At 38.9% G+C, this 22,928-nt stretch overlaps 2 protein-coding genes across 2 annotated transcripts in view; both read right to left on the bottom strand.

Annotated features, from left to right (window-relative positions):
- Positions 1-383: 383 nt before the first annotated feature.
- Positions 384-21,860, bottom strand: LOC6037186 (zinc finger protein 765). The gene is made up of 4 exons (XM_038263826.1): positions 20,972-21,860; positions 2,396-3,419; positions 2,163-2,335; positions 384-2,030 (listed from the first exon to the last, which is right to left on the bottom strand). The coding sequence occupies exons 2-4, from the start codon at positions 3,379-3,381 to the stop codon at positions 1,378-1,380; spliced, it is 1,812 nt and encodes a 603-aa protein (XP_038119754.1). The 5' UTR covers positions 3,382-3,419; positions 20,972-21,860; the 3' UTR covers positions 384-1,377.
- LOC119769224 overlaps positions 6,101-22,928 on the bottom strand; it is a gene marked incomplete at its 3' end in the record, with an annotated part of 71,108 nt that continues 54,280 nt past the window's right edge. The window contains exons 2-3 of the mRNA XM_038261149.1: positions 8,570-8,641; positions 6,101-6,156 (exon numbers count right to left, since the gene is read on the bottom strand). Coding sequence (XP_038117077.1) covers positions 6,101-6,156; positions 8,570-8,641 — 128 coding nt within the window. The remainder of the gene's footprint in view (positions 6,157-8,569; positions 8,642-22,928) is intronic.

The raw sequence follows: 22,928 nt of genomic DNA, 5'->3' as shown, positions 1-22,928 counted from the left end.
TTCCATTTTACATTTAACTATTTATTTCCTCCATTGAGATTGATGCCGCCATAATGAATCTAAAATTGCGGCTGTATGATAAGGCATTTCGGGGAGATGGGTTTTACATTTTAAATCTCGCAATCCAGGAAGGAACTGACCGCAAAAAAAATCAACATAAAAAAACTCGAGAGTCCAAATGTGGGATTTGAAGAGCCGTAGAACAGTTGAATTTTTAATCATTAATAAGTATATTGATGTATTCTAGATTATTTGATTTTGCTGAACTGATTCATCCTTCTCATAACAACTAACTTTTCAAGTGGGAGGCAATCTCTGACAGTAAAATCACTGAAATAAAAAAAGACGGAATTTCTGTTTCCAAAATGAGAACAACAATAAACTTTCATATAAAATCTTTATTATAATAAGTCTTGTCAAGGTGTGTACTAATCACTACAAAAATGAAACTACTCGCTACGCTGGGTAGTTATAATACAATGGATCGCTTAGCTACTAACGTCATCCTTTCTCAGTTCCCTAAATGTAATCCCTTTTGCACTGAAAAATGTCAGTTCGACCTTACCAACCTACTTTTATTGCACATTTCCGGCCACTAGGCTCCGAAAGAGTAAACTCAAAATACTACAAACTAAATACTACACATTCGATACTAGCTAGTAATGGCACCATCGTTATCAGCATGAGAATCTCGTTGAGGCAAGATTATTTTATTTGTGTTCCTACAAATAAAGAGTTAACGTAAAAGATTACAGAAAATTAAAAACGAAAATGATTAGAATAACTCATTGTTTGGTGGCAATGGCACAAAATTACACAAATGCAACAAACTGAAGGGTTCTAACTTAAAAATCTAAGACGAAACTAAGGCTGTTTCAAAATACAACTAAAAAAAGACTAGAACGATCTCGTCCTTTTGTTTTTTCGCCGCTGCACAAACACAACGTATAGAGAAAGTATAATCGTTGTACAAATGAGAAATGAAACAAAATTAAGCCTACAAAAAAATAAGTTTACAAAAGGCAAGCATCCGAATCGGTCACGAAATTGTACAGTTTGAGATGGGTCGATCGGGTTCGAGATGCTCAATTCGCGTTGTTTTTGGTCCAGTTTAGCTGAGTTGTGGTATCGTTTGTTTACTGATGTAGGTTTTACAAATTTTACAAATAAAAAAAAACTAGCTGCTACTTCTAAAAGTATGTACAAATATCTAAGGCACATTTTTGAATTCACAGATCTGTCTTCAGTGTTGCTACTGAGAGCGATACAAATCGTTGAACAAGATTGAATACTTGCGTTACAAAGGTCGTTACATATCTACCAAGGTTGCTAAATGCTAGGTTCGTTCCAATGTCAACAAAACAAAATGGCCGCCGGCTACGCAATGATGGCGTACCCTCGGGGATAGTCATAGCTAGTGGGGATGGCGGCGGTGTTTCCCTCCGTTTGGATGGCGTCACGAGGGTCGTCCCGTTGCCGGCAGAATCCCTCGTGACTGCTGGCGGTAGTCCGGATCACACTGATACGGTTGTCCGTAGCTGCCGCCGCTGCTGCAGCTGCTGCGGCTGCGGCTTTCAGTTGGGCTGACTTTTTGCAGTTGTCTTCCAGGACCTCGCGGATCTTGGCCCGGACGGCGTCTTTTTTGAGCTGGATTTCGGTTTGCAGTGCCAGATCCAGCGGACTCATCGATGACCGTTGAGGGTATGGTCCCAGGAAGGAATGGCCATCACTGCTGGACGAAGACGATGAGGAAGACGAAGACGGCGATGATCCGTGATGGTCCTTTTCGACCTTCCGGCGGCCACTCTTGGGTGAGTGTCCCGCTGGTTTTCCCGGGTGCTTTCCGGACGTCTTGTTCTTCATGCAGGACGAGTCCTCGTGTTTGTACAGATAGGACTTGAGCGCGAAGGCTTTTCCGCAGCGGGCACAAGAGTGGGGCTTCGTGTTCGAGTGCGTTTGGACGTGCGCTCGCAGGTTCGACTTGTCCGCAAACGCCTTCTGGCAGACGTTACACTTGAACGGCTTCTCACCTGTTGCGACCATAAATCACACACGTGAGCGTCCAGATGGTCGGTTGGAATTGAGCGTGAAACGAGAAGAGGGAAAAGCGTACATGAGCGAAATGGTTATTAATAGAAGATCGTTGCGAGAACGGGACCTACCTGTGTGCGTCCGGATGTGACCTTGGAGCAGCCACGGGCGCGAGAAGCACTTGCCGCAGGTCGGACACTGGCAGCCCTGGTTGTGCGTGCGCACGTGCATCGAGTACGCCGGCATCGAGACGTACACCTTGGAGCAGTGAGGGCAACGGCGGGCCTTCTTGTCCTGGAGAGATCTGCGAAAGCGAAATTTCGTTGCAACAGTAATTTGGATATGATTCCTTCCTTCAACTCACCTATGTGTCTGCCGATGCCTGGCCAGATTCGACGAAGTCGAGTACTTCTTTCCACACTCCGGACACCCGTGCACGTCATCTGGTGAGCCGGTCTCATCCCCACTGCTACCTTCAAAGCTACGCTCCGCTACTTCTCCGTCGTGCTCATCGTGCTCGTCGAACCCAAGCCGACACTCGCCGTCATCCCGGTGCTCAGCCCCACTCGATCGCCGCTCCTCCCCATGACTGTAGCTGCTTCCACTGCTGTTCCACGACAACGTTCGGGACTTTTTCCGGTCAAACACCTTGTGCGAGTACGAGTACGAGCTAGAATCTTCCGACTCTTCCGACGCGTACGAGTTCCGCCGATCGTCTCCGCTACCACTACTGCTGCTGGTAGGTCTCGACGGACTGACTCCGATTGGCCGTATCGTTGAGCTGTAGTACGTCAGTGCGGCGTCACCTGCAAAATCTGCTCGCTCATCATCGACGGCCGCTTCCTTTATCTTGTTGATTCTGTACTGATGCTGGCTCTGCTGCTGTTGCAGCTTAAGATTCCGGTTGATCTCCCAGTTGTGCTTCCACTTCTTCTTGGTCGCCGCCGAATGGCCAGCGGGCGATGCACTGCCCAGATTAGCCGATTCCGTACTTCGGCGTAGTCTCTCTTCGTCGTGCGCACCGTTATCTAATTCGGCACGACGCACCACCTGATGATAAGGACCGCCCGAGTGCTGATAGAGCGACGGATGATAAGCTGACCCTAATGACTCATGCTGCAGGGTGTAGTACTTGATACCACCACCACCACCACCATGGTAGTAAGGCTGATGGTACTGATGGTGTTGACCGTGGTACAGCTGATGATACTGCTGCTCTCCTGGTGTCTGCGGTGGCGTCAGTCCTTCAGCACTGGAAGTGTTCAGCTTTCCAGCCGCAATCGAAACCTCCGCCAGCTGGGTCAGGTTGTACAGCTCCTCCGGAACGTTGCTTTGCATTTCCTGAACCATCTCGTGTGTGTGTGTGTGCGGGTGCGCTTAGACAAGCTCTACAAATCAACGCGCAGCGCAGAAAAAGAAAAACAGAGAAAGGCAATTAAAATCCAGTGAAAACAGATCGCGCCCCACGAACAGGCGAGATCCCGGAACTACGTAAACGTAAACTAATGGTTCCCCCGCGGAAGAGGCAGAGAGCTCGGAAAACGTTGGCTAGAGGTGAAAATCATCAAAGGAAATTTATTGCTTTCATATGGCTAGGGCGTGTGGTGTTGGTGGTAATGGTGGCTGACGCTGCGTTCTATCTCCCTCCACTACTAGAGATTCGTTCGTTTTCTAATTTATTATTTATAGACTCTTTTCCAAACAACCACTCGGGTTTCGGGGGATTTTTAGTGTGACGGAGGGAGTGCACAGGTGATGTACGTCGGAACAAACTGGAAAGCGTTTTTTTGTCAGGAGAAATAATTTTCCATTGAAGAATTTAAGGAAAATTGTTTTTTTAATTGGCTTCGTCTAAATATCTTGGGAAAAAAACTTCAATTTTTGAGAAGACATGACCAAGATTTTTTGAATTTCCATTGCAGTCCAGACTTGTTTATAAGAAAGTTTCTTGGAAATTCTGTTTTCCTAGTTTTCCGAACTAGGAATTTTCTTTTATTATTTTCTCACTTTTAAGATTAAATTCGCGTTTTGAGACCCCATTCTAAGTCAAATTTGAGTGGTTGATTGTCTATTTGAATACCAAATGCATTTTCGCATTATTTGTTCACAGCCATTTTGGCCGCCATCTTGGCCTTAAAATTTACAATTGACTTTGGAGCATTTTTAAGGGCCAAATTTGATGGAGGTCAAGTCAAAAATGTTTATTTCGTGATTTGATTATCCGAAATGATTTTTTCCGAGGACTTCTGATAAACGAGTCTGTCTCGAGTCGAGATAATCGAGGACTGTATAATGATTGTTCCAAATTTTGGATCTTCAACACTTGTAGCCCCCACGGGGTAAAAAAAGCTGGAAATGCAACTTCACCGGCTCTTTGAATCCTTGGAAAAAAGTTGGAAATGCGTTTTAAGGTAGACGCATCTGTTTTGTATCCCGGGAAATTGGACGCTCTAGTTGAGAGCTGCACAAAATTGCGTTCTTAACTCAATTCTATAGTCCTCTAGTTCGTCTTGTAATTCGTTTTTTTGCAATTTATGAAGGTATAAATTTGATTTGATGTTTGGTGAAAAACTTGTATTTACATGGGTAATTCTCCGCCAACTCACACAGCAGTTGCCCCGACCCCTCTTCGATTTGCGTGAAACTTTGTCCTAAGGGGTAACTTTTGTCCCTGATCACGAATCCGAGGTCCGTTTTTGATATCTCGTGACGGAGGGCGGTACGACCTTCCATTTTTGAACATGCGAAAAGAGGTGTTTTTCAATAATTTGCAGCCTGAAACGGTGATGAGATAGAAATTTGGTGTCAAAGGGACTTTTATGTAAAATTAGACGCCCGATTTGATGGCGTATTCAGAATTCGAAAAACGTATTTTCATCGAAAAAACACTAAAAGTTTTAAAATTCTCCCATTTTCCGTTACTCGACTGTAAAAATTTTGGAACATGTCATTTTATGGGAAATTTAATGTACTTTTCGAATCTACATTGTCCCAGAAGGGTCATTTTTCATTTAGAACAAAATTTTTCATTTTAAAATTTCGTGTTTTTCTAACTTTGCAGGGTTATTTTTAGAGTGTAACAATGTTCTACAAAGTTGTAGAGCAGACAATTACAAATTTTTGATATATATACATAAGGGTTTGCTTATAAACATCACAAGTTATCACGATTTTACGAAAAAAGTTTTAAAAAGTTGGTCGTCATCGATCATGGCCGTTCATGGTCACCCGCGACAGACACGGACGACGAAACAAAGAGAAACGCAAAAGTAACTTTTTCAAAACTTTTTTCGTAAAATCGCGATAACTTGTGATGTTTATAAGCAAACCCCTTGTCTATATATCAAAATTTTTGTAATTGTCTGCTCTACAACTTTGTACAACATTGTTACACTCTAAAAACAACCCTGCAAAGTTAGAAAAACACGAAATTTTAAAATAAAAATTTTGTTCTAAATGAAAAATGACCCTTCTGGGACAATGTAGATTCGAAAAGTACATTAAATTTCCCATAAAATGACATGTTCCAAAATTTTTACAGTCGAGTAACGGAAAATGGGAGAATTTTTAAAACTTTTTAGTGTTTTTTCGATGAAAATACGTTTTTCGGAATTCTGAGTACGCCATCAAATCGGGCGTCTAATTTTACATAAAAGTCCCTTTGACACCAAATTTCTATCTCATCACCGTTTCAGGCTGCAAATTATTGAAAAACACCTCTTTTTCGCATGTTCAAAATGGAAGGGTCGTACCGCCCCTCCGTCACGAGATATCAAAAACGGACCTCGAATTCGTGATCAGGGACAAAAGTTACCCCTTAGGACAAAGTTTCACGCAAATCGAAGAGGGGTCGGGGCAACTTTTCCGATTTCGTGTGAGTTGGTAGAGAATTACCCACATACATTTAAATTTATGAGCGTTTCCTTTTGCCTTTCTTACAAAAGAAAGGTTTAGGTTTGCTTTTGGAAATACGCTTTTTTTCAGAAATCTTAAAAAAATTCGTGTCCGGCGGGGAATCGTCCCAGAAAAAAATCCTATTACTAATTTGAAGGTTTGAATGCACTCTTTCGATTGAATTTTGGCCCGAAACCCGGAACTCAAAGCCTGATTTTTGAGAGCTCTTTTCTGAAATACTTGTGCAATGTCTGTAGGTATCCGCTCTTAAAATTTGTGTCAAAAATTTGACAATTTTTATATTTCAGATTTGTAGCCGTGGGGTCGGAGACGAACATTTTATTTTTCGATTCACAATTTTCGACCAGTAAATGTGGTCATAGCCATTTTTAGAGGTATTTTTTGGACAATTTTACAGATAACACTATCAAATTAAAAGAATTCAGTTTCAAGCAAAAAGCCATTCGAAAACATGCGCCCAAAATTTTAAGCTTTTCCAAAATGTATTTCCAAAGATATAGCCATATTAGATTCGAAGCTTTAGGTTAAATTCTGGGTGGTATCATTATGTTTCTGAAAAAATAATTGCACCAATATATTTTTCGGAGTTTCATCATTTTGTATGAAAGGCTCTATTTCACCTCTGGTGATAATGAATTGGGTTTTTTTTCTGCAGATTTAAACATTTAACATTAAACATTTGAAGAAATCAGACACCAAACATCAACCTAACTCTTACGTCTATCGTAGCAATTATCTCAAGAGGTTTCCGTTCCTGGAATTCCTCGGAAGTAACCCAAATAAAAAAAACCTCCCCCTAAGAGTCATTGTACCTTTCCCCGCTATCTGACGAGAAATAGATTTTAAAACATCAACTATCTTCCTCTCAGAGAAAAAACGGGAAGCTGTTTAGATTAGTCGAGCTACTCGTGCGTCGTTTTCCGCTTCCCATTATTTTCCTCCGCGGTCGTCCCGCGTGTTTGAGTTCGAATCAAAACAAACACCACGCCTTCCCCATATGGGCAGAGGTATGGCTGTGTGTATGTTGATTGTGCAGGAAACGACGCCACCACTGACTGTGCGCTCGTGGCTCATCTCTCATAAATCTCCGCCCTTTATGACTTTCTCATGCTGAGTTTTCAGATAAAATGTTTGTGTTTTTGAGGAAAACGAGTGGATGTTTTAATTGAAAAGATACTTAAAGTCTTTTTTTCTTGAAAATTTGAATCAATTTCGAGACAAATATTAGTTGAGCAAGTGAGTAGAAGATTTTTCGCAAAGTTGCTCACTCACGATTTACCTCATTCTCCTTTGTTTGCTCATCAGACTGTTTCGTTTCGGGTGTACGTTCATTTAAATTTTGTATATACACAAAACCGACGCGCTTGCACACAGACACTTCAGGGGGGGGTTTTCCTCCGGCACACTAACCAGATGGCTACAGGTTGCCATCAGTCGGCAGCGGCGTGCTCGCGCTTGGTTCGTTTGTGATCATCCACGATGATGATTGTGTTTTGGCCAGGATGAGGCACTAGGCAGCGGTGGTGGTCTTCGCGGCGATGATGATTGAGTGCATGCAGCGAGGGCGCGCAGTCAGTGGCACTAAAGAAGATGAATGTTTCGTTGACTTTGAATAGGTTCTAGGAAACTGGTACAAAGAAAATTAAGCAGAATGATGAATTGGGAGATTTAGTGATCAAAACGCGGTAGACCCCATTATTTTGAATGATGAATCTAGTAATTGCGCTCAATTCGGGACGTGTGTGGTGACACGGTTGTCTTGGAAAGTTCAAAGGCCTTTTGAAATGAAGTTGCCCTTTCATTAATTTTGCGTTTGTTATTTAAAAATCTCATAATAATTTTTATCAAAGGTTGCAATTTTTCGTTTTCAAGAAGTAATTTTCGGCAACTTTCTCTCTTCTTCTTTTGTTTTATGTTTTTCTGTATTTATCTTTAGTATTATATCCCATATGCATTTTCATCACTTTTGAGTTACTGCACACTAAAAAAATTGGAATATTACATTTGACGTAATCGTGGATTAAACGTAGCATTATATCATGTAATCTTATTTTCGATGTAAAGTTAGGTGTACTTTGACGTAAAATGATGAAATTCCCACTGGTTTTCATTTGCATCGTGCGTGATCTAAAATTACATCACAAATAACCTAATTTTATGTTAAATCTGATGCACATGTCTGGAGCATCAAATTTGATGTAATTTTACATCAAATAAAACCCGATTTCACGCACTTCAGCCACTACACCTTTGTTTGATTTGTGAAACGTCAAAACGTCAGCCAGCTTTCACGTCGCTGCGAACCACATTTTCGTTTAGAAAATCGTTGAAGAAAATCAATGTTTTTGTAGTGCTGACCAGAACCTGCTACCATTTTGGATAAAAACGGTAAAATTTCTGACAGAGGTGAGTTTATTCTTTATTTGATGTGAAATAGATAGCTGATGTTTATTGTCGTTTGTAATTTGTTTTTTTTTCAGGTTACGGACATCATGGAACGCGAGGAAAAAAATGTTTTAAACCGCTACGCCGAGGCAGCTGAGCAGCTGGCTGGAAATTTTCTGGGAGTTTTTCCACAATTAAAAATGCTCTTGAAGTAAACAAAAACGCAGTGTCCTAGAACCGCGCTGTTCCTCCTCGGATGTTTCCTCTAGCGGGGTGGCCAACACGGTATAAATTGTATGCCGGAAGATTACTGGTGGAAAAGAAGCCAATAAAGAGCCAAATAATTGAAAAAAAACAAAGAAAAACAGTGATAAGAGTGTTTGAAAAAGTGTGATTAATTGTTTGAATTGTGTACAATAAAAACATTTTGATTTTAGAAAATATAGACTCGTTTTCTCTTTTCCAATAAGAATTATCAGATTCCAATTAAAAATGGTTGCACCGAAATTACGTTTAATGTAATTTTACACGATCTTGGAGACTGTTCGGATCGTGTAACTTCACGTCTAATTTGACACAATTTTGCGTATAATCTGACGCTCCAGTTATGTGCATCTAATTAAACCGAAAATTACACGTTTTTTTCGTAGTGTGTGATGCAGTTTGGTTTAAACTCGTGTGCTATTTCAAAAGAGCCTGTATAACATCCGGCACTTTGTTCTAGAAATCTTAGGGAAATCCAGTTTTTTTGTGAAAACTTAACACGTAGCCTTATGTGTGGGACAAACTTGCCTTGCGTTTTTCTCAGTTTACTGTTTTTGCATATGGGACATTCATGCGAACATGGGCAGTTTAAGTCACTGCAATTTTTATTTCATGTTTCTATCCCCCACTCCTTGAAAAATTAGGGCTTGTAAATATATGTTGTAGGGGAACAACATCTAATTTCAGCGTTCCTCTAATGTTGTTTAATAAGCACTTTGACATTCAATTACAGCTCATTGAAAGCGTTTTCAACTGAAATCGAGCGATAAATAGCTCAATAAGAAGTGAGCAAGCACTTCAAAATCGAAAGTTTTGCAAAATTAGTTGTACTTTTTGCTCCAACATTTAAAAGTTGGGCTTGAAAGACTGGCTGCGATTTGATTAGATTTATTCTTTTTTTATAATTTTGATTAATTGGACCTTTTATTAAAAAAAATTACCTGCCTTTACTTTACTTATCTGTATTAAAACTGTGTCCGGATCAATCATCTGACATATCGTTTTATAGGTAATTTAAATACCTTCCAGTCTCTAGTCTCTAGTTGGTTATGCTAGCTTAGTTATGACAACTAAAGTGATTTTTATGTACTCTTTAAAGCCGTATCTCAATTGTACTATCCAAGTAACATTTTTAAACCAACTAGCCACCACCAAGTTTTATTGAGGTTTTATTGTAGCATCTTGATTGCTTAATAGTTTTTTTTTTAGCATTCACCGCAACCAACAAGCAAGAGCTAATTAATAGGTTCTAACAGGGTTTTATTCCTCGGACATAAAACCGGGTGGAAATAAAAGCCGACTGGCTCTCAATAAGGTTTTATGAAAGTTTCAATAGAGGCTTGAAAACCAGATGGCAATGCCATTCCAAACGGTTTTATCGCATGCTTTGTTAAAACCTAGGGTGTTGTAGCTGTCAAGTGCCATTAGGCATGTAAAAAGCTCGCTTAAAACCATAAGCTCCTAAAAGAGCATTTATTGCGGCCAAATAGCAGTGCATAAATATGGCGCTAAACGCGTGTTCTGATTGAATATGATTGACCGCCATCTTGATTGAAAAAATAGAAAACTGAAAATTTTGATTTAAATTTGATGAAAACGCACATTTATGCTGAGTTTCTGCTATGATTAATATAGCGATAGATTTTTTAAAATATTTTGAACATTTTGTTTCAAAGAATTGCAATAAAATATTTTTTAACATTAAACACTATGATTACAAAATATTGATTTTTGATGAAGCGAGTTGAATTATTTGGCTTTATCTCCCCTACATTTATCAATAAAATTTCAACCGCAGCTGAATTTCAGCCATCAATTGCGAGAAATAAGCTTTCAAATTATTTGGATTACCACTAATATCTATTATCTATTTTTGACAACCATCTCCATAATTTCATTTGGCACGACGAAGACTTATGTTTGCCAAAATAAAACCTATTTGGCATAAGACGTTTGAAGACGTAAGAAATGTCATTTTTCCATAACTCCTGACTAGGTTTTAACAAAGGTTTTATCAAGGCTTTGAGGATGTTGTTAGGATTCAGTTGTAAAGCCTTGAACTCCTATATAGGTTTTATAAATAGGCCGTAACAACCTTTGCGGAGGTTCTTTTGGGTTTTAAGTGGGGTTTATCAAGGTTCTGGGGAGTTTGTTACGACTAAGGGGTTTTAATGTTGGTATTGGCTGATAGGTTTTATTGCGGTTGTGACAGCTTTGATAAAGCCTAAAATATTACTTGGGTAAGTAGGTTCCATATCAAAATCCTAATATGTTGCGCACTTAAATTTCAAAGAGTTATTAATTCAGATGAACATTATTTCCGGATCTTTCCTCTGTGCACGGAGAAAAAAGAGTTCCCAAAATCGTGAACAAATGTTCATGATATTTCGAACTACGAACAAAGTGTTCAATTTCCATGGTATGTTTTTTAGAAAAATGTACCATGCAATTTGAACACTTTGTTCGTGGTTCCGAATTTCATGAACGATTTTGGGAACTCTTTTTTCTCCGTGTGATCCTGTTTCGTTAAAAAGCTAGGAAGGCACCACCAGATAGGTGGATCCATTTAGTTTTTATTGTTTCACGCAGCAATTTTTAGATAATATTTTCAACTTCAACATCTCGTGTACCGCATGCTAGTTACATAATTTGGGAAACATTATCTTCAGCAAGTGTGTTGGGGTTTTATTTTTCTACTTCACTTATTCCTCAAAACTCCACGCAGAACATTGGCCCCTTCGGCACGGACTGTGTTGTTGTGTGTTGACAATGGACGTGATTTAAAATTAGGACCCATCCATCAACGGACCGCTTGCGGAACGGGCGGCGGCGGGCCACTTTGGAGCTGGCCAGCTTTTTCCGCGCGCGGGTACATGAGCGATGATATGTGTCACGGGTGTCGTTAGGCGAAAATGTGTGAAACAAAGTGACGAGTGACAGTTCTGAAGATATGCCGAGATGGTGGTGCCGGGGATGGATTTTCGAACTATACTGAACTTTTTTTTTCGAACGCGTGTTTTTTATTTTGGTTTACACCGGAGATTTCTGCAAAGTTCCGAAACAATTTTACATAATCCCCACCTTGTGCTTAGGGGGTGATATTTGTTTTGATTTTATGGAAACTTCAACCATGAATTTTCACGTCTTAAAAAATTAAGAGCAAAAAAAAATGGAAACAAATGTAACAATTTGGAACTCTTTTGAGAATGTGACAATGAACAAAATAGTTCTTCAGGGTGGTCAGAATATTTCTCTCCATCGACTTGTGACTATCCGACTGAGATGAAGTTCTACGGATATGAAATTGACGGATGAACTATTTCCTCATCAATCCCTCGGTGCGGATTAGAGACCACGTGTTGGACTGTCAAGTGGCACATCGCGCAGTACTTTTTCGCGCCTATTTTCGACCGTTACCTCATCGGCCACCACTGGCACGACGACCACCAGACCCCGGAAACCCTCGGTGGGAGGTATGATCTCAATTTTATTTTCACATAGATCAATTTTTCAAGCAGTTGCTGCCGCCGAACACAAAGTTTCGTCGATCATGATTGATATCCAAGTGCGCGCTCGCGACCTTCTGGCAAACGGCTTAGACAAACTGCCTGCCCCAAGACGAGACCTGAACGCGCGCCGCCGTCTACACGCGATCGTCAGGTTGACGTCCGCGCGGACATTTTTGGACCTAATCCAAGCGCTTGTAAACATTTTTTCCGGAATTTTCCGCAACGCCACGCCGGCGATACGGTTGAGACGCAGCTAGAACCAATCACCCTCTTGGAGTTCATCGTTTTCAAATTGATGTTTTTTTTTGAGCGCGAAAATACTCAACAACTTGTGAGCGAGAGCAGCGACGAAGAAAAAAGATCTTCGCTGACGCATTTTGCTGATGGGTGTGCGGAGGACAGTGTTGCCAGGTGGTAACAACTTGTTGGCAGGGTGGCATAAAATTTAAAAACTTTCAAACTTGCATACGTGCAGAAGCGAATCGCGTGTTAAGTGCGCCAATTGCAATGGCAACCGCACAGCGAACTAACCTATGTTTTTCTTGATTTTTATTTTTTTTAGATTTTTTTTTCTAAAGTTAAAATTTAAACTCCTTGGCCTCCTAAAAACAGCTGACGACTTGGGGGCCACTTGTCCACCCAGCAGCAGCAACCAGCAAGTGTACGATGGAAAACATCACTAAACAAACTCTGTTCTCAACATTTTGCGCATTTCCCCCCACATCTTCTTCGATGGTTGGTTTATTTTGAAAAAAAAAAAAATAAAAAATCAACAACTAGCAGCAGGTTGTATCACCTTTATTTGCGCGAAATTTCGGCCACCGGCCGTGCTGACGTCCGCGTGCTCGGCTTCGCGTGTTCGGAAAATTCGGAAAATTAGGGTCGGGTGAGAGGGTGGTGGGGTCATTTTTCCAATACACGATCGACTTGCGGTCAAATCACCCCATCAGGCTCATTAGATCATCCACTTGTTGAGGAGTGCGATGTGGGAATCTTTTTCTTTTGGATGTCGTGCGTCTTTAGTTTTATTTTTCTACAACGTTATTTTTCGCTTTTTTTATTTTTGGGAAGTTGCGGGTGGTGGGTGGAAAAGCTATTAACGATGTTCGGTTCGATATGTGCTATTAATTACGATGAGCGTGAAGAGAGGAGATTTGGTGTTTTTTTTTTTGTGTGATGAGTGGAGGAACTGGCAGGAAGGAAAACGTGTGTAGTATAGAAATTTCTTACCAGCGCACAAATGTTTGATGGCGATTTAGGAAGCCACCATGAATGATTGCTAATTAATTTGTTTCTTTACGTGTTCGAACACGACTGAACCCGTGCGTTGGTGGCGTGTGTTTTCATTGACCGTAAATCATAACAAGAGGTGAGCGAAATGTTTAGCTATTAGCTTTATTTTGTATGTTTCGCGATCAGTCGACGCAGTACTACTGGCTTTATTTGAGAACCATATTTTTAACAAACATGCAGTAACTTTATTTTTACACCAAAAGTACCATCACTGCGGTTGTTTATATAGTTTTCAAGGAAAAATCAATGTTTATATTTAGTTAATAAAGTTTATAAGCTTTTTAAAAAATACATATAAAGTTTAGGTAAAATTATTCAAAAGTCAAAATTTTGCCTGAAAATTGTTAAAACTAGTTTTGTTTGTAATATTATCGATTCATATTGCATTTTAAACTGAATTCGAAGCACGAATCAACAATATTCACATTGTATGTATAAAATTTGTTATACTGAAAATGTCTATAAATTTGAAGATTTTTCGAATTAATTCTTAAAACACACAGTATTTATTATGCTTGTAAATAATTTTACCTTCTCCTAGCAGAAAATTGTCAAAAGAATCCGAAAATCATGACACTTAGAGAAGTTCAAAACAATGCTATTCATTAAAATTGTGTTATTTATAGTTAACTAACCTTTTAATCGTTTCAAAATTTAATGATTTTTTTTTTGAAGTACAGGTACAGTGAGGGATATTCGGAACAGTTTACAGATCGATCAATGCTCAAAAAATCGTAGCAAATCGATAATTGAACTTAATGATTCGCTTTTACCTTCATTTGAAAGCTTTCCTTGTGATCTTTCGAATGCTGTATCGGACAACTGGAAATTTTAAGTTTTATATCAAGTTTTTGAAGAAAAACTTTGACCCTTGAAATCCACAAATTCGGATCACTTTTTTCTTACGGATGTAAACAAACTTTGGTTCCCCTCATGAGTACATAATTTTTACAAAATGATGACTTCTCACGCACTGAAACCAACGAAGCTTAGTTATGTTTTATGAATGATCTGATAACTTTTTTGTGAAAATATCAGTTAAATTCAGGTGTTTCACAATTGTGGGAGACACAATAACATCCCACAATTATGGAACAGGCAATTTGGTGGCAATGTTTTGCTGCTTTGGATAAAATGGTCTTGAAATGTAGTTTTTGTTTAAAAGTACTACTTTTACTAGTGAAATAGTTGTTGTGTCGATAGAAAAGATGCTGTTGACAAATTATCAGAAAGTGTTCCGAATTTGTGGGTGTTCCAAACATGTGGGATGACTGTACTTTGAACACTTCTCTATCACGGTCAGTATGATTCTATAGCATTCCGTACGTATTTAATTTGTGCTCTTCATTTTGCGGTACGTATGTTTCGAATTTTCAACAAGTGGTTTGATTTTTTCTTGGGATTAAATTTGCATCAAAATTGATAATTGTGTATATATACAGCTGTTTGATTAATCTTCTGGGAAAAATGTGCAATTTCTGCGGAAATTAAATTGTTGAGTCATAGTCCAGGCCACGAACAAGCTTTTAAAAAAATTTAACATTAATTGCATTACGTATCAGGTTTCAGAATGTTTAACTTTGTAGACATATTATCCTAGGCTTATATAAGCCATTTTTGTGTATATGGAGCAGGTTGCACTCAAAAATGACATTTTAGAAGGACGTAAGCTATTTAAATATCGTTGTAATTGTTGCATCGTATCAAAAAGTGGTCAAAAACAAACTTGTAGGAAATTTGACGGGCTTTACGGTAAAAATTTTTTCGATACTGAAAAATCAAGGCTCACGTGTAGAAATTGCCTAAAAATGCCCAATTTTTTTTCATGGGCAATAAAATTTGTGCCACAGATATATTAAAAATTTCAATGCATTTATAGTAAAACATATTTCAAATCACCTTTTGTTAGAATTAAGGCTACCAACTGTACGGAATTTTCCCTTACCGTACTGATTTTCGACTCTCGTGGATTTTTAACAGGTCAGAACTTGTGTACGGAATTTTTCGCCAAATTCGGATTTTTACGGAATTTTGACAACTTTGAATTTTGACAACTGGCCAAAGCTTTTCCAAATTAGACAATTTCATTTATCTGTCAATTTGTTTTAAAGAGATAATTCGAATAGTTTTCCGAGTTTTCCTCAGTTCTACAGTGGATTATCAATTATTGTTCTTTTCAAATTCCTTACAAAACATATTTATTCGATATAAGATCCAAAGGGTTTCTATAGCTTGTGAATACCTGTAATTACAAATCTATAGTTTTTTTAAAGGTCCTATAAGCTCCTGTGTTATTTTTATGAGCAAACTTTACGTTTCGAAAACTTTTAAACGTTTAACAAAAAAAAAATGGGAGAACATGAAAATTAGTTTCAGTTATTCGCGGTTTATTTTGTGAATATTTTTTAGCAAAGTAAAATTTGTAAAATTTAAAAACGAGACAGTTTTATATTTATAATTTCCAATTTATATAAATTATTCCTTGACAGTTTTTATTATATCATGGTGTCATATCGGCAAAGTGAACGGAATTTTATTCAGCAAGAGTTGGTAACCTTAGTTATGATCCATATGACGTTTATGATTGAGTTAGCAAACTTAAAATACGGAATCTGCAATTGAATTTTCTGGGCTGGTTTGTTGCATTTGAAAGCTTAACGCTTCTTCTTTACAGAGCATGATGAAAAATCTCAGGAGGGGTTTATCGATAACTCTTATAAAAAACGTTTGAACAAAGCTTAGACTCCATTATCCGAAAGCCGGGAAAAAATCACTTCGGAAAATTGAATCACGACCTAAATGACTGACCCAATTTTCACGCATTTATAGTGCTATCCAATCATCACCCTCTTCTAGCAATCTGGTGCGCAAAATGGCTAGTTAACATTCCTATCGCACACCATCAATATCCAGGATCTAGGCCGCGATGACTGAAAACCAGTACGCGGCATGTAAGTGGTTTTGTAACGATAGTGATGCACATGAATTGGGTCCTAAAATGAAGCTTAGATTGCTGATATTATTGTTTACAGCGATAAAACTTATTTTTCTGAGTACAATGACCCTTTGTACGACCACAAAGAGTTTAAAATTGATTTTTAAATCAATTTTGAAAAATTATCCTCGCGGTCCTTCTTGACAGAAAAGCTCCTACTTGACAGCTCGTTCCAAGGGGACCATAGTTGATCCATCGAAAAAATGTTGTCTTGTCAATTTTTTTTTGCATTAAAATGAAAAAAAGTGATCAGAAATGGTTTTTAATCGTGTTTTTTACCGTTGTACATAAAAATTGACATAGGGCTTTAGTACCCAATTGACGAGGAATTTCACATATTTTGCTTACTTGTATTACACAAAATTCCCTCACGTCAAACTTTTCTCAAGTTACATCGGTAAAACAAAGAATTGCGGCTTAAAACGTTCATTTCAAAACAAAACATACAATTTTCAGAAAAAATATCTAAGCTTTTGTTTTTTTTTTGCGGTGTTGTTTTCGCTCCTCGCCACGAGCACTCAGTTTCCCACCCATCAGCTGTCCACCCCCTAATGGGGTTCCACCCTCGGTGGGGTGACCCCCAACACCTCTAACGTCATAATAACGAAGCTAATAAGCCGACACGCGTGCGTGTGTGTGTGTGTGTGTGCGCATTGTTTTCCATACACACTCACACACCCACCCCTTCCCGACAAAGACTTCATTAACGGCCACGAAAAAGAGTTGATTGATTTTGAGTGAATTGCTAAAACGCCACGGTGAAAAACCAAGGAGGTTGGGTTGGGGGATGCTTTTCCAACCCAGGAAAGGGGAGGAGGTGGGTGCCAAATGGGTCGGTCGTAAAAATATTACGCGTTGGCTCCCCGAAAATATCGACATCTTGAGGAGGTACGTTGGTTCCGTTCACCCACTTCCACTTGCCGGTGTGCGGTTTCAACCACCTTCTCTCGCGGGGCCAGTATAATATGTTTGTGGACTAATAATATCTTGAAAGCACGGGCGGGGGTGTATTATTATTAATCTGTTATTTATACTTTTCCAGTGGTTTTCTCAATCTGGGGTGCGATTTTCCGCTGGCCCGAGAGCTCGCTCTCCATCACAGACATATTGGCTATTTTCGATCATGGCCGCGCGAGGAATCCACTTTGGAACTGATCGAAGCCAGTACAAATTGTTGCTTTGCTAGGCAAATTGATTTTTTATTTGTGTTATATATCAATCTTTTTGTCAACCTCCTCGTTTATGCTGAAAGTTCCTAAAATTGTAAAAGATCGGATTCACAATTAAATTGACAAAAACTATTTTAACCTACAGTTGAGAGCCAACAAAACTTTTTTCAAAACTTGATTTTCAAAAAGTTTAGGCGAAATGTATCACAAAATCATCACTACAGTTGTGCTAAAAATTAGCTCTTGCTTTTGTGTCTTTAACCGATTTGTGGCCATAAAATTCAAATTTGTATTAAAGCTTGAAAAGTCATTTTTTGATTAAAAATATTTAAATAGATAAAATTTTGAAGGGATGGACCAAAAAACACGAAACACTTTTAAAGTGAGCAGAAAAGAGTGTAATGTCTTTATTGTTATCTATGATTCACTAAAACCAGTACAACGCATCGATAGCGTACAATGACGTTGCATGACAATAAGTCGGAAAATTAAACTACACGCGCTGCGTAAATCGCGCTAGTGTTTAAGCTTTGACTTGATGACTTTGCGATTTCGAAATTTCAATTTTTTTATGTTCGTATGAATAAAATGTGACGAAAAGAACACTAATCGAACGAGGAGTTTTTTTTTGTGATTTTGACAAACAATGTTCGAAAATTCAATTCTAATATTTTTTAAGAAGATTTAACACATGTCTTCACACATTTTTTGGAACGCTAGTCACAGTGATCATTTGCACAACACTAGAGACTCCCCAACTAAATATCCTGCCTTGAAGTGGCGTCAATGCTTTCAGCCGTTGTAATTAATTTAAATCTTTAGTTACTCGCAGTATTTCACTGCCGGTCCAGACATTGATTGGTGTAACGATCTTCGAAAACTATTTGCCTACCTTGGCGGCTCTGGCAGCTGTAGTATTTCCTCGAAAAAAAAATATATATATCTAACATATTGAAAACCATTTTGCTAAGTAGCTCACCCCGCTCCCCCTTGGCCTACTACGTCTACTATGAACAGGGAGAGGCCATCAACACCGCAGAAGTGATGGTTATTTTTAGTAGGACGCCACCTAGCCGGAGTATAGTTTTGCGTGGAGAAAGAGGGTTTGCTTACGCTAGGTGTGTGTGTTGGAATACTTTTTAGCACTAGGAAGTGAAACCACTAAAAAACATGTTGGCTGCGGCCGCACTTTGATTGCTCGTTAAGAATGCGGCGGTTGTCCCGGGGTCGTCGCCGGGATGGAATGCCACGGATCGATCGGTGGTGGAAATTAATTTGTGGACGAATTTAAGTATAGCAGTAGAAAAGTAGTAGAAGGAAAATTTTGCATAAATATTAAAGAAGAAAAGATCTTTCAGGTTCACATCAACCAGCGCTTGGAGCACCCAGATATTTATAACACTTTTTGGTATTTTTTTAAACTACGGGAACTCTCGATATATTTTTTGAAAAGTACCCTAAGCTACAACGGCCAAAAGGATTCAAAACAAAATTTTACATTTTTATAATTAAATCCTTTTTATTTGGCTGATTGCTGTGTACCCTGAACTGCCTATTGAAGTGTAAAAAATATTGCGGCCATTCAGGGGTTTGTTCTGGTGGACGAACTGAGCCCAACTTAAAAAAAAAAACACCGATTTAATGTCACCAGAGGTGAAATAGAGCCTTTCTTACAAAATGATTAAACTCCGACAAATATATTGGTGCAATAAATTTTTCAGAAACATAATGATACCACCCAGTGAGAATTTGACTTAAAGCTTCGAATCTTTGAAGGCAAAACCTTGAATGCAATATTTTTTTAATTTCAGAGGTCGCAAGATAATTATATTTAACAAGCTCTTCCCGGCAAACTTCGTCCTGCCCTTTTTGGTTCCTGACGTTTCTTGCTTGTTTGCTAATTCAGCCTCCTGTGATCAAAATTTGATTTAACGCAGCTTTTCCCATACAATCTGCAGATTTTCCGGAATCGGTTCCAGAGTGACCAAAGTTGTCATTTTTTTGGCGTAAGACCTTTCGTCCTTGGACTTTTACAAACCCAACGCAACAAAAAGCACCTCGATACGATGCTCCGTATTGAACTGATTCGCGTTCGAACAAAACCGTCGAAATTTTTATAAGAAAAACATTTTGGATTGACATTATTAGACAAAAAGGTATTCAGTCATTAATAATAGTCTATGATTAATTTAAAAAATATGCATCGATATTGCACTTTGTCGATCTATTATCAGAAGCCAGAAAGAACACTTTCACTAGCGTTTATGCTTCGACTCGACGACTTGTCGATCTTTCGAGTGAGAACGAGCCGGGACTTTGAATTTGATATTCAGTATATGATTCTGTATAAAATCTAACATTTAATATGAAAAAATAGGGTAAACATAAGACGAAAAACACTAATATGGCTATATTTCTGGAAATACATTTTGAAAAAGCTTCAAATTTTGGGCCTAAGCAGTTTGTGGCGCATGTTTTCAAATGGCTTTTTTGTTTGAAACTGAATTATTTTAATTTGATAGTGTTATCTGTAAAAACAGTCGAAAAATACCTCTAAAAATGTCTTTGACCACATTTACGGGTCGAAAATTGTGAATCGAAAAATAAAATGTTCGGCTACAAATCTGAAACATAAAAATTGTGGGTTTTACGATCGGTTTTCCAATGATGGAAAACACAAATTTTTAAGAGCGGATACAGACATCGCACAAGTATTTCAGAAAAAGAGCTCTCAAAAATCAGGCTTTGAGTTCCGGGTTTCGGACCAAAATTCAATCGAAAGAGCGCATCCAAACCTTCAAATTAGTAATAAGATTTTTTCTGGGACGGTTCCCCGCCGTGCACGATTTTTTGAAGATTTCTGAGAAAAGCGTTTTTCCAAAAGCAAACCTTAAACCTTTCTTTTGTAAGAAAGGCAAAATAAGGTTGTTTGGACGTAACAGAAGCTGGAGCTCCGCATTCAAATTTTAATGGGATTTAACACGTAAAAAGATTTGTTTTCCAATAATTTAAATTCAAAAGCTGTTGCAACTACTGGCCAATTCCTAGCTGGTTCAAAAAATCATTAAATTACAGTTTTTTGTTTCTGCATCTGATAAATATCTAATTTTGCCTGAAGATAAACAACAACAATTGACAAATTGAACCTGACAATAAAACAAATTATAATTTACAATGTTATGCAAAATTGTTAAATTACACCCTTTTTATCACATCTTCTATGATTCTCCTGAATCTTCTGGATGAAATCATCCATTATATAAATAAATTCTTTTCCTCGCCCTCAAACCCTTGAACTTTGAGGATGCGTCGTTTTCACTCGTTAATTATGTCTATCAGACCGTGACCAATCGGTACCGGAAATACCGATCTGTAATAATTTTCCCCTCTCCAATCAACCCAAAACTCACCTGTTCTGTTTCGTCTCTGTCTCTCTGGTTCTTCCTCGAGGAAATGCTCCGCTACGCAGGTCGTAAAAGTGTCCACGGACCCTTCCAATTAGTACTTGCACTGCCGGTCAAACATTAAGGCACGACCATTAAAAATCATGAACGTACGTCCGCGGCTACAAATTGCCGGCTTTCGGTTCCTGTCGTGAAAATGTCACTTGTTTTTTCCGCAAAACACACACACTCGCTCACTAACAAAATTAACACATTTACAAGGCGAGTGACGCCGTCGTCGCCGCCGCTGCGGAAAAGTACATAAATTTTCCGCCGACTTTTACTTTCTACTTCCTCCCGGGCTGAGAAAATTTCGAAGTCGGCGTCTGTCCAACTGTCCAAACAAGTATGTGAAAAATTACGACGACAACATTCCGTTCCTCCGGCCACCTTTTGTGGATCCCCGCACCGTGACGTTAGATAACCATTATTCCCTTTGACAAACGAGCGTGAGAAATTGACCTTTTTCCTCGGGTTTCTCTAATCGTCACCAGCAAAAAAAAAAAGTCTCTGACAAATGACGTTGAAGATCTACTTTGTTCGCGCCAAGTTCACCAATCCGTCATACCTTCCTGACCATGCGCTTCCACGATCAAACACGCGCGATCACAATCACTGTTTATTTGAATTTTCCGCCAAACAATGGCCAGCACGAGCACACTGCGTCCAAACAAAAGAAGTGACACGCCACGAACTTGACGACGATCGTGACACGAAACGATCCTTTGTGTTCACACCCTGTTCGGTCTAGAAAATCCGATCCGACGAGCCACGTTGGGACGACGATCTGCTCCTGGCGGTGTCGACGCAGCGACTGATCGGGACCGGGATGAGTTTTCCACTGCTGGGAACACACTCGGCGATCCAAGAAGGCGATGGAAAATCGTGAGTGTTGATCGTGCGCGCACGATCTCCGACGAACGTCTCGCACTCATCACAGCATCCTTGTGTGAGATCGTGCTCTTCTCGGGTCTGGTGTAGCTTAGTATAGGGATCGAGGATGGGAGAGGGAAAGAACGAAAACAAAAATACCACCACCACGGTTTGAAGTTTTTACGTGCGCGACTTGGGGTTTTCCTTTTTGTAGGAGAAGTAGGGTACAGCTGTATACAGTATACAGAGGTTGGTGTGAGCACACCCCGAGCAGGGGTAAATAACACGGGAATACCAAATTTTGGTATTACTTGGGCAAATAACAGCGACCAAAATGTGCCCTTGATTGCCCAGTAATAGATGGTAAAATACCATGAAATCATACCAAAATCTTGTATGTGTAAGGGCACAACAATACCAAATCATGTTATTCCAAGGGTAAAATAATAACTCAAAATAAAACCATTTCAATACCAAGTTGAGGTCTTCTGGATTTTTGAACATTGCTTGAATACCAAAACTTGGTATTGCCATGGTTTTATTTTTAGGTATTCCCGCGCCCTTGGAAAATCATATTTTGGTATTTCTGTGGTCTTTCACATACATGATTTTGGTATGATTTCATGGTATTTTACCATCTATTACTGGGCAACCAAGAGCACATTATGGTCGCTGGTATTTGAACAAGTAATACCAAAATTTGGTATTTTCATACCATTTTTAGTGCAGCAGTTGCAGTTAGTGAAAAAACGGAAATTATTCATATGCAACAGCCAAATCTACTCACCTGATGATTCCATGTTGTTATTAGTGATATTCTTTACCACACCGAATGCATTTGTCATTGATGAACGGCCTGTGCTTGAAGTTCTTGAAGCTTCTGAAAAATAACAAGATTGAAAAATAAGTATTATTATAATGAAACTGAATTGAAATTCACCCAAATTCATTAATCTGTCGATTGACTCGTTTTTCAAAGTATTTGGTTATCCCGACTTAGAGATATTTCAACGTTTTTGAAAAAAATATTAGTGGGTATATCACACTAATT

Source organism: Culex quinquefasciatus, chromosome 3 (assembly GCF_015732765.1).
Source record: "Culex quinquefasciatus strain JHB chromosome 3, VPISU_Cqui_1.0_pri_paternal, whole genome shotgun sequence".
NCBI lineage: Eukaryota > Metazoa > Arthropoda > Insecta > Diptera > Culicidae > Culex > Culex quinquefasciatus.
This window is presented reverse-complemented; position numbering and strand designations above follow the sequence as displayed.

Coding starts and splice junctions, on each gene's coding strand:
- LOC6037186 (XM_038263826.1), bottom strand. CDS start 3,381: ATGGTTCAGGAAATGCAAAGCAACGTTCCGGAGGAGCTGTACAACCTG. Junction 2,336..2,395: donor AGGCATCGGCAGACACATAG/GTGAGTTGAAGG, acceptor TCGCTTTCGCAG/ATCTCTCCAGGACAAGAAGG. Junction 2,031..2,162: donor TCACATCCGGACGCACACAG/GTAGGTCCCGTT, acceptor TGGTCGCAACAG/GTGAGAAGCCGTTCAAGTGT.